The sequence below is a fragment of the Scylla paramamosain genome, chromosome 6 (genome assembly GCF_035594125.1).
Source record: "Scylla paramamosain isolate STU-SP2022 chromosome 6, ASM3559412v1, whole genome shotgun sequence".
Taxonomy (NCBI): Eukaryota; Metazoa; Arthropoda; class Malacostraca; order Decapoda; family Portunidae; genus Scylla; species Scylla paramamosain.
Window position 1 is genome coordinate 32336997 of NC_087156.1, and position 12011 is coordinate 32349007.

A 12011-nucleotide genomic window follows, 5' to 3' on the forward strand; every position below is an offset into this window, starting at 1 on the left:
CAATCTATTGAAATCTACCCATTAGTGTGATATTCCCTGCCATCTGCATGAAGTATGCAGGGAGTATGGAAAGCATACATGTTTTTTTGTATCACCCCATCTCTGCTGATAGTAGCCAAGTACATAATTAATATGATTGCCATTCAAGATTTGCTTTTAATTTTTGTTGCATATAAAAGCAAAAATTCAGGGAATAGGGTTGATATAATGCAGAGCTTTATCCATTTCTCTAATTTATTTTACTTTAAGTTTTGCATTTTCCTGATAGGTGAGCAGAGCTTCAGGCAAGGCTCCATGCCCGGGGTGCAGTCAGTGGCCGTTGTGGGCCAGGTCAACCTTGCCCACCAACCGCCCACAGTAAGTTGTTTGCTCCCAACATTAACTGCAGCTCATACACTTGTGCTTTGCTGACTTTTGCCTTTATATTATGAAATTTTATCATTATTTTTGTCAATGTAAATATTTTGATTTATTTGGGCTTTGATAGCTAATTGATAATAGCATTCATGTGCCTCATTGCTATCATGTTTTGCATTATGGGACATGGTGTGGGATTGTTTTGTTTTCATCAATATGTTTGATTAATCTTCTACATTCCAGTTTTATCTTGTTTCAGTTTTCTAACTTCTGTTGTCCCTGTTCTTCACTCAGGCTGTCACCAAATCATTGATTCTCATTACAGTTTATGATTTTATTACATGGTCAGCTCAAAAATATCTAATCTTAGGCCAAGACCCCTAGTATCCTCCAAAATGTGGCCCTTGTGACTCCATGCACTTAGTCCATCTTTTCTTTCATTGTTGGAAACATCTGAAAGTTCTGCTCTGGAATGGCTACTCAGTACAAAATTACATTCTACATAATGTTTTCTAGACTTTTTACTCAGGACCCTTTCAGTGCCATCTTAAGTTAAGAGAGGAGCCAGAAATCATGTCTGGAAAGTAGGGAACCTGCTGAACCTGAGGAATCTAATACTTGGCCCAGCAATCCTGAGGAAGATAAGGAGAATGGGCTGGAGTGTGTCCAATATCTTGCACCAGATTGTATTTTTCACATGAAATCTTAGATTTTTCATTCAAGTACCAAATTCTTGTAGGGTCTTAAGGCTCCTGAGTTTCCAAACATTTTTTTGTGATTTCTGTCAGTAATGTAAAATGAATGAAGATACAGCTGAAAGGGTCTTGATTTGAAAGTCAAGGAGATATTATGGAAAACATGATAGTGCACCTAGTACCCATTCGAAAACAGTACTTCCAAAAATTTTATTAGCAATAAAGACCTGAAAGGCAAAGTATGTGGAGTCACAAGGAACACACTTTGAAGGAAACTTTTAGTTCTGTGAGTTTCCCATGAAAGTGTTTTTGTGATTAATTTTGAAAAGTTTATAATTTCCTGCATTGTTATTTATTCAACCATATCCATTATGGATGTAAAAGGAAAGTGTCATCTAACTGAATTAAGAATTCTGTTAGATAGTTTAATGTATCATTGGGTATATAAGTACGTAAATGACAATTTTATTTGCGGGTGCATATATTACCTTTCTTATAGCAATTACTGTTGTTTGCGCTTAATGTTTGTACATTTGACATACTTGAATGTGAGGACTACCTTCTATGATAGTAATGCTAGAACATAGTCATAGGTTTTAGAATAGATGAGTGAGAACAACCATGCAGTGTTGGGATAAAAGCTCAGATATGAAAACCCAGCAGGCATGTATTGACCAAACTATACTGGAACTGAAAAATCACACAAAGTGTGTTAACATAGTAACAGATGCAGCTATCCAGCTCAGGTAGAGCCTTTACTTCAATGGTGAAGTTTAGTATCATGTGTTCATTTTTAATTATCACAACAAAATTTAATGTATGTGCAGTATTCATAGCTCTAGTGATACAACCAATTAAATTTCAGTGCAGTAAAGTATCATTCAGCATAGATTTTAGAATTTTACCATGCACTGCAGCTGTATATGCATCAGTGCACTTTTCTGCCATGTATTTAGCTACTACTTCTATGCTTATCATAATTACAAGTGTCCCTCTTTTTAACAATTTATTTTTGCAAGGTAACATGTTCAGCAGCTTTCAGCCTACATTCTGAGTATGTTCACATTTCCCATGGATGCCCTTCCAGCTTCGGTATAAGTGGCATCTTTAACCTTTACCTCAGATCAAATACTGGGAGCAAAGGTTGCCATCCAAGTTGCAATACTGCATTGAAGATTTTAACAGCTTTTTGTTCAAGTATAGATATGTATACTAATTAAAACAGCTTTCAAAAGATAATATTGAAAATACTTTTTTTAAAGGGAGTTTATATCCTATGCAAAATTGAAAATCCCTGAACTTCATCATGAATTTTCTGTACACTTCTAGACTGAAGACTCCCTGTAAATCTAAAAAAAAATATTTAGAATTTCTTAAATCTAAAAATTTCTTTTAGAATTTCTTTTTAAGTCAAGAAATACTTTTGTTATATGCCACATCTTGTATGCACTAGATTTGCAAGACAATTTGCCAGTGCTTAGTAATGGAAAATGGTGAGCCAAAGCTAATTTTGAAATCTTCATTGTGTTGATTTGTTTCAGTCTTGCTTCAGGGTTTCTCTTGTAATCACTGATTGTTTTTCTTTTCCATCCATTCCCTGTTCTTATTCCATGAAAGATAAGAAAACCAGAATGTAGATAATGGTACAATCCTTGAAAAAGATTTACAATACATATATTCTTCAAGATCTTTGAAACTAAAAGAAAATCATCATTATACAGATACCTAGACCAATAGTTTAGGAGCTTTAGGTAGTGCTGTGTCTTGCATGAAATATAAAAGACTAAATTTTCATAGATGGAGTGAAGACATTATCTTGCTCCCTGAAGCAATCTAACAGGTTTCAAGACTCTGAAAATCATCTAATTGGCTTTTTGTTTTATTGCCATTGTTTCTTTTCTTTCAAGCTCCATATCATGGAGTGTTGAGAAAGCAAGTAGGTGTCACATGTCCTGCTGTCTTAGCATTTGTGGAAGCATGAATGGATGTCCTGCATGTTTAAGCATTTAGACATAAATAACTTGGTGATTAATTGAAGTATGAGAGTTTTATCCAAGGATTTGTGTTTCTTGTTTACTGTTTTTAGATATATAAAAGTTTAATATAAAATTGTGATTTTGTAGGCCAAACATCCTCAAGTAACAAGCGTGATGAGCAAGCCACAGAAAGCTCTCATGTCGACTATCGAGACTGGCCAAGTTATCATTGAAGAATGTACTGAAATCTTGGACACAAAAGCTGAACTTCCTGAACTGGGCACAGATCCTGCATCTGTTAAATGGAAACAAGTTACTCTCGATTCTAATAAGCAGACAGTTACCAGTCAGATAGCTGCCATGAATGCTGCCACTGCTGAAGTTGTCACCCTGACTTCATGTGAGTAGATTAAATTGTGTCAGCTTTGATGCCTTGAATCCTGTAAAAGGAAGATCAATCAAAAGATAACCTCCCAGTCAAGAGTAGTGTCTTATGATATGCTCCCACAATGCTGTGTTTAACTAGATGCTATTTTATTGTATTGTACATGTATAATATTGAAAGTAACCCTTGAATCTCTTATTCAATTTCATTACAAAGGTATTTCATTACAAAGACCTTTGTAGTTAGAAACATAGACATTGCATTCTCATTTAGCACCGTGCATATTACATCTTAAGATATATCTCAGATTTATCTTTTATATTTCAGCTGTACATGAAGAAGTTGATCACACTGCTGTTGGTGCTGCCATCCACACCATCACTTCCAATTTACCTGAGATGACCAAGGGTGTGCGAATGATTGCTGCTCTTCTTGAGACAGACAGAGAGTCAAATGATCTTCTTGGTGCTGCCAAGGTGCTTTGTTCAGCATTTTCAGATTTGATGGTTGCTGCCAACCCTGAAAGAAAGGAACCCCGTCAGGGCTTACTGTCAGCTGCTTCTCATATTGGAGAGGCATCACATGCTGTCCTCCAAACTGCAGACATACATCTTGATCATGAAACACAAGATATTCTTCTTGGATTAGCCAAAGCTGTAGCAAATACCACAGCAGCCTTAATTCTCAAAGCTAAAGCAGTGGCATCACGTTGTGAGGATCAAGAACTTCAGAATATTGTAATCAATTCAGCCACTGCATGTGCCCTTGCTACATCTCAACTGGTTGCATGTGCTAAAGTTGTAGCCCCAACTATTGACAGTCCAGCATGCCAGAGCCAACTCATTGAAGCTGCAAAGGAAGTTGGTCGGGCTGTGGAATGCATGGTGCAGGTTTGTCAGAGAGCTACACAGGATGAGGCCTTACTCCGTGAACTTTCACAAGCAGCAGCAGAAGTCACTAAGGCACTAAATGATCTTTTGAATCACATCAAGACAGCAGGAGAACAGAAAGGACGTGTCAGTGTACATGATGAGGCAGTGGAAACAATTCTTGTCTCAAGTGAAAAGCTCTTTGCCTCTCAGGGCAATGCTCCAGAGATGGTGAGGCAAGCAAAGATCCTTGCCCAGGCCACATCCCATCTCATACAGTCTATCAAATCTGAGGCTGAAAGCCAGGGAGATGCTGACTTACAAAACAGATTATTGGCTGCAGCAAAACAGCTTGCTGATACCACTGCCAGGTTAGTTGAAGCTGCCAAACAGTGTGCCTCACACCCCAATGATGAAAACAGACAGTTTATCCTTAGGGAGGTTGCAGAAAGTGTAAGAACTGCAACAAATGTAGCTTCCAGTAATGCACTCAAGAAAAAGATTATAAAACGCCTTGAAAATGCTGCCAAACATGCAGCAGCCACAGGAACACAATGTATGGCTGCTGCTCAAGGAGCTGGTCCACACAACAGCAATCCAGCAACACAAGATGAAGTGATGGCTGACTGCAAGCTGGTTGCTGATGTAATCCCTCGACTTGTTGAGGGTGTAAAAGGTACAATCAACAATCCTGACTCACCAAGAGCTCAATTGGCTCTCATTAACTCATGTAATCAGTTTCTACAACCTGGCACAAAGATGCTGGCATCTGTTAAAGCTGCTCTCCCTACTGTCACTGATCAAGCTTCTTCCCTTCAACTGAATAATTCTTCAAAACAATTTGGTCAGGCTCTTGCAGATCTTCGGTCATCAATGGGAAAAGCACAGGAAGCTTGTGGTTCATTGGAAATTGATTCAGCACTAGATGCCATTCATGGTCTCACTGATGATCTTGATGACCTTAAGAAAGCTGCAGAAATGGGTACTTTGCGTCCTCTGCCAGGTGAAACCCCAGAAAGTGCTGCCCAGCAACTTACAAACTCAAGCAAAACAGTGGGTTCAACCATGGCACAGTTGTTGACATCATCAACTCAGGGAAATCAGCATTTCACTGGTCTGGCATCACGTGATACTGCTTTGGCCCTTAAAGAATTTTCTTCAGCAGTTCGTGGTGTTATTGCTACATCCAGAGATCATCAGTTAAGAGAGCGCCTCTTGATGGCTGCTCGTGAAGTTATGATAAGGAGTTCAGAACTAATTGAGGAAGCTCGTATTGTTGTCCAAGGTCCGCAAAATGCTGCCTCTCAGCAGAAATTGGCTCAAGTTGCTAAAGGTGTATCTCAGGCTCTTAACCAAACAGTTAATTGCTTACCTGGTCAAAAAGATGTTGATGATGCCATTTTGAACATCACAGAGTCAACAAATGACTTGGATGCAGGCAGATTCCCTCAGAGTTCAAGACCATATGGAGAACTCCAGTCAGAATTGAGCAATGCTGCAGCAGAACTTAATAGTGTCACTTCAGAGGTTGTGACATCAGCTCGCATGTCAACACAACACCTGGCAACATCTTCCAAGAAGTTCTCTGGGGCATTTGGAAATCTCATGGGTGTTGGTATGGAAATGGCTGGAACTACTCAAGATCGAGGAGTTCAGGGACAGATAGTCATAAGCTTAAAAAGTGTCTCTATGTCGTCTTCTAAACTGTTAGTCTCTGCCAAAACTGTGTCTGCAGATCCTAATGCTCCTAATGCCAAAAACCAGCTTGCAACTGCTGCTCGAGCAGTGACAGATTCCATCAACAATTTGATAAATATTTGCACATCGGCTGCCCCAGGACAAAAAGAATGTGATAATGCAGTCCGTGCAATCCAGTCAATGAAGCCTCTCCTTGACAATCCATCTGAAGCAGTTACAGATTTGACATACTATGAATGCCTGGACACAGTAATGGACCGATCTAAGAGTCTAGGTGATGCAATGACTGGTATTGCCAATTATGCTAAAAAACTTGAACATGACAAGTTTGGATATGCAGTTAAGGATGTAAGTGAAGCTATTTGTGGATTGATAGAAAGTGCATCCCAAGCTGCTTACCTTGTTGGTATATCTGACCCAACAAGTGTGGCAGGACGCCCTGGGCTTGTAGACCAGTCCCAATTTGCTCGGGCATATCAAGCAATTGTCTCTGCTTGCCAAACACTGACAGATTCCAACAGCAATCAGCAACAAGTCCTAAATGCAGCAACCATTATTGCCAAACACACTAGTGCTCTCTGCAACAGCTGCCGAGTTGCATCAGCAAAGACAAATAATGTTGTAGCAAAGCGACATTTTGTGCAGTCTGCCAAAGATGTTGCTAATGCTACAGCTCACCTGGTGAAAGAAATCAAAAGTAAGTTGAAAAATTTTGTTTTCATACCTACTTAAGTTTAAGATAACTGAAGGTAGTGTATGTAAAGTATTGTAAGACATTAAGATTTGTAAAACTATTTGTGTTTTTTGACCTTCCCTAATATGGTATGTTTTAATTTTTGCAAAATAGTTTTCAAATTACTTGATTTGAAAAAATGAGGATCTGATTTAAATTTGCAATTATGTTATTTTCCTTCAGCTTTGGATCAAGACTACAGTGATGAGAACCGAGCTCGTTGCAGTGCTGCCACTAAGCCTCTTTTGGAAGCTGTAGAAAACCTTTGCACATTTGCAAGTTCCCCAGAGTTTGCCTCTGTTCCTGCCAAGATTTCTGCAAAAGCTAGGGAATCACAAGAACCAATCACATTTTCAGGAAAAGCAATCATTAATGGATCTTGCTCCATGATTGAATCTGCTAAGAGCTTGGCTGTTAATCCCAAAGATCCTCCTACATGGCAGTCATTGGCTAACCATAGTAAGAGTGTCTCAGACAGCATCAAAAGCTTGGTTGCATCAATCAGGTAAAAACTGTATATTTTTAAATACTGGCTATATTTATAGAATTAGTTAATTGAAGCCTGTTAAAAAAAGCTCAATATATATATATATATATATATATATATATATATATATATATATATATATATATATATATATATATATATATATATATATATATATATATATATATATATATATATATATATATATATATATATATATATATAAATTTATTTTTCTTTTTTTTTTCTTTTCAGAGACAAAGCTCCAGGACAGAAGGAATGTGATGAATCCATTGAAAAACTTAATGTGAACATAAGAGATCTGGACCAAGCTTCATTGTTAGCTCTAGATCAGAATCTTCCTCAGCATACTGATAACACTTTACAGGTAAATATTTTTTTTTCCTAAAACCAGGTAATTCTTTGTTGAAAACTGGGATGTATAAATGTAGAGAAAATTGCAATTGACTAGATTCATATTATATGTAACCTAGCTTATAAGACAGGAAATATACCTAGAGACAAGAAAAGACCATTATTGATTTTGTTTATAAAAGTTAAGAGAAAAATTAATGTTGTATTTACCAGTAATGATTGTTAAGCATACTTGGCAAGATTTCAGATAGTAAATTGAAAGAGTGCATGAAAGTATGGAGGACAGAGTAAGAGCAGGAAGAAATAGTGGCCTCAGAACAGGGAGATATTGTTTATCTCTGAAATGCATTCTGAAGAAACTAATTGGGGAAGTCCAGAGGAAATTTATATTACATTTCACAAATCTGGAGGATGCATATAATTGAATAGGCAAGTTAAAAACATGGGGAATGTCAAAAGTATCTGGAAAGTTCAAAATCACTTCATGATGTGAAGGCATATTATTGAAATTACTGCATATCAGTGGATGGAGGAGGAAATGACAGAAAAATTTCAGATTGCAAGCATAGGTAAAGAGCATCCTCTCTGATTTCAACTTTGGTAAATAACTGTGACTGTATTCCTGGTTTTAGGGATACAATGAACAAGTTGAGAATGCTGGACATGCCCTTTTGAACAATATTGACAAAGTGAGGGCTGCTGCCAAGAGTGAAGCTGAAAACTTGGGCCATTCAATCACCCAGATGTCAAGCTACTTTGATCCCATGGTGAATGCTGCTATTAGTTCAGCATCAAACATGCTTAATAGGTAAGTTTATGCTGGAAGGCTGCTTTGATTAGGTTCAAACATAAATATTTCTCATTTTCAGGCATCCCACTTAAAATCTTTACAGAATTAAAGTTTGTAGAGTACAATTCAGTATCATTCTCAGATCAGTTGATCAGTTCAGATCCAAGAAAGAAAATGGGTCTTTAACCCTTAAAGGACTGGAGGTGGCTATAGCCACTTCACAAATACACATGGCAGCCAATTGACTCATTCCCTCCAAATGTCTCTCCTCTTCGACTCACTGTCTCTCCATAACCATTGCACATAGAGACATATGGATGGCATCACTAGAAAGAGGAAGACGATGTTGACTACAAAGCCTGTTTCATTGGCTTTTCCATTGCAGGCTAAGATTAAGGTGTGTGAATCCAGGCTATTTTCGACATTTAGCTCTGGAGGGCCAGTCCTTGTTAGATGAAAATCACCTCCATTGCCAGTCCTTTAAAGGTTAATGGTACAGCAGGAATAAGCCAGCCCTGATAAAGATTTTGACAGTTGTACTTCACAGTATATTGTGAGGATCAATCATCTTTCCAACTAAGGCTTATAGGCTATAAAGGAGTAGATTTTTATGTATGCATGGATGTAGATGCCTAATTATGGCCTCTCTGCCCACAAAGATGACAACCTAGAATAAAGATGATTTAATCTCATCATTGTAGTGTGGTAGTTTAGTTGTTACCACAATCAGCTCACAACTGAGAGTTACAAAATTTAAATCTCAAATCAGGCAGGAGTCCTTTCATAATGTGTGTGTGTGTGTGCATGCTTGTTATTTACTCCTATTCCATGGATGGCTGCTGATCACATGACACAGCCACCATACTACGCCCCAGGAGCTTAGGCATAGTACAGCTGGCAGGATCTAAGAATACTGCCCTTGTATTTCCTGCATGTTGTAAGAGACAACTAAAAGGGGACAGAGCAAGGGAGCTTGAAATCCCCACCTCTGTATGGTGTTTTGCAAACAGGCAAAGCTCAACTGACTGACAGAGAATACCATCATGCAAGGTGATATTAAATGCCATAACTCAACAAATGTGAATATAGGTATAAAACTTTTTCAGTGTTGCTAGATGGTGCAGCTATATCCTAGACTTTTCTCAGAGAAGGTGGCATTTCTGGCTTTACCCCAGCACCCTCCAGCAGACAGTTCCCCTTAAAAATAAGAAAGAACACAAAAGAAAGGAAACTGCCAACCATGTTAATTTTCAAAGAATGAACCCAGATTTTTAAAACTAATGTGGAACCAGACTAACTTGGTACTTGGGGGTGTTGGCTGTACCTCTCCACACTGTTGCCACCTGAAACCTGGAGTGACCTGACCTGACCATGGTCAGCAGGGCACAGTCTGGAGGACTGGTATGTCAAGGACACTGGGACAGCATTGCCGCATGGCCTATACACTTTGCCAAGTAAACGAGAAGATATAAAGCATTGTCATTCCATCATCAAATCAAAAGCCATTGTAAAAAACATGCAGTCGTATATAACAACTTATAATTTTGGAATGATTAAGGCAAAGGATGACAGTATGAGTGAAAGAGAGAGACATGCCTGTCAACTGTGAACATGACAACAGTGTGGAACAAGAACCAAGTTACCAAGTACCAAGTACCAAGTTAGTCTGGTTCCACTATAATGTGAAACAATTAATTCAAGTGAAACATTCACTTCCTCACGTGTTGTCCTAAATTTAGAAGTCTTACATTAAGTAATTGATATTTGCTTCTTGCCTGTGAGCCTTGTTCATTACTGATTATTATCACTTTCTTTGATAGCAAGCAACAGATGTGTATTCTGGATCAGACAAAAACTGTGGCTGAGTGTGCTCTTCAGCTAGTCTATGCTTCTAAAGAAGCAGGTGGGAACCCCAAGGCAACCCATGCACATCCTGATGTTGATGATGCTGCAGACACGATGAAGGAAACCTTGCAGGTTAGAAATATTAGTGCATATTACATTTTTTATTTACATGCAGTTTTTGTACAAATAGTTTGCTGGCTGCATAACTTGAGTAATATGCTGCAAAACATTGCTCTAGTAGTTGAAAATATTGTATACATTAAATTCACTGTATTACTTCTTTCTCAGAAACTATACTGAAAAAACTGAAGTTTGTAAGCATGAGAAGAATTGACAAATACTTGCTTTTTATGGCTGTTGAAACATGTATTTAATTCAATTTATTTCAAAAATTTTGAAATTTCAAGCTGATCTTTTGAAATGTAAAGTGAAGAATTGCTTATGACTAATGTTTTATTAGTTAGTATAGATGATTTATACAATTAAAATGCAATACACTCAACCTTACTGCTTCATCAGGAACTCTTGTCAACTGTGGAGACCATTGCTACAGAAGCTGGAGTGGTGTCTGGTCTTGTTGAGAGTATCACCACTTCCATGCATCATATTGATGACATCTATGCTGCCCCAATGGTGGAAGGAGATACCTTTGTTGATTACCAAACACGTATGGTGACTGCTGCCAAGGAGATTGCAAAGCTGGCACAAGATATGGTATGTGACAAGTTTAAAAAGCTTCTAGCATAAGCATTTCTAGAAACAATTTTAGGAAGTAGAGTATAGTTAAATATCTTTTTTTTTTTTTTTTATGAAAATTTTCACGTTTAACATTTTTTCAGGTTGGAAAATCATCAACTGATGCTTCTCAGCTGGGTGCTCTGGGAGCCAGTTTGTCTCATCAGTTCAACTCACTAGCCTCAGACTCTGCTGGAGCCATTCGACAGTCATCCAATCCAGAAGTTGGAAACAGGCTGCGTTCAAGGTATACTGCTTTAATCTTACTACTTGTGTGATTGTGATCACTGTCATATATATGTACTTTTTTTTAGGAGGGACACCAGCCAAAGACAACAAAAATTGCAACAAAAAAGGCCCACTGAGGTGCTGGTTCCTGTACAGAGTCAAAAGCATTAGTCAAAAATACATGTTCAGTGTCTTGAAATTTACCTCTTGAAAGAGTTCAGGTCATACTAAGTGGAAATACAGAAGCAGGCAGGGACTTTGAGAGTTTACCAGAGAAAGAGATGAATGATTGAGAATACTGGTTAACTCTTGCATTAGAGAGATGGACAGAATAGGGGTGAGAGAAAGAAGAAAGTCTTGTGGAGCAAGGCAACAGGAAGAGGTGAGGCATGCAGTTAGCAAGAAGAGCAAAAGAGCAATTGGCATGAAAATGGCAGTAGAAGATAGCAAGAGATGCAACATTGTGGCAATGAGAAAGAGGCCGGAGACAGTCAGTTAGAGGAGAAAAGTTGATCAGACAAAAAGCTTTTGAATCCACCCTGTCTACGTGAACAGATAAAGCCCCTTTACAGAGCATCTGGGTGGGGGGAATGAGAAAAATTGGCAGAGATGACCCAGAATGCCAAACTTCATAGAAGCTGTTATAGCTAGAAATGAGATGTGATGTTTTCAGTTAAGATTATACATAAAGGATAAAACGAGGATGTTCATTGTAGAAGAGGGGTCAGTTGAGTGTCATTGAAGAAGAGTAGATAGTTGTCGAGAAGGTTGTGTAAAGTTGATAGTGGAGGAATTGAGTTTTTGAGGCATTGAACAATACCAAGTTTGCTCTACCCCA

The 12011-nt window shown here is 38.1% G+C and overlaps 1 protein-coding gene across 10 annotated transcripts in view; it reads left to right on the forward strand.

Moving 5' to 3' along the window:
- The window catches only part of LOC135101607 (talin-2-like), a 174725-nt gene that overhangs the window by 130745 nt on the left and 31969 nt on the right, over positions 1 to 12011 (forward strand). For all 10 annotated transcript variants that reach the window (XM_064005785.1, XM_064005783.1, XM_064005784.1 and 7 more), the window contains 9 exons: positions 269 to 357; positions 3176 to 3428; positions 3741 to 6677; positions 6897 to 7218; positions 7456 to 7588; positions 8208 to 8383; positions 10186 to 10342; positions 10730 to 10924; positions 11050 to 11192. In XM_064005785.1, coding sequence (XP_063861855.1) covers positions 269 to 357; positions 3176 to 3428; positions 3741 to 6677; positions 6897 to 7218; positions 7456 to 7588; positions 8208 to 8383; positions 10186 to 10342; positions 10730 to 10924; positions 11050 to 11192 — 4405 coding nt within the window. The remainder of the gene's footprint in view (positions 1 to 268; positions 358 to 3175; positions 3429 to 3740; positions 6678 to 6896; positions 7219 to 7455; positions 7589 to 8207; positions 8384 to 10185; positions 10343 to 10729; positions 10925 to 11049; positions 11193 to 12011) is intronic.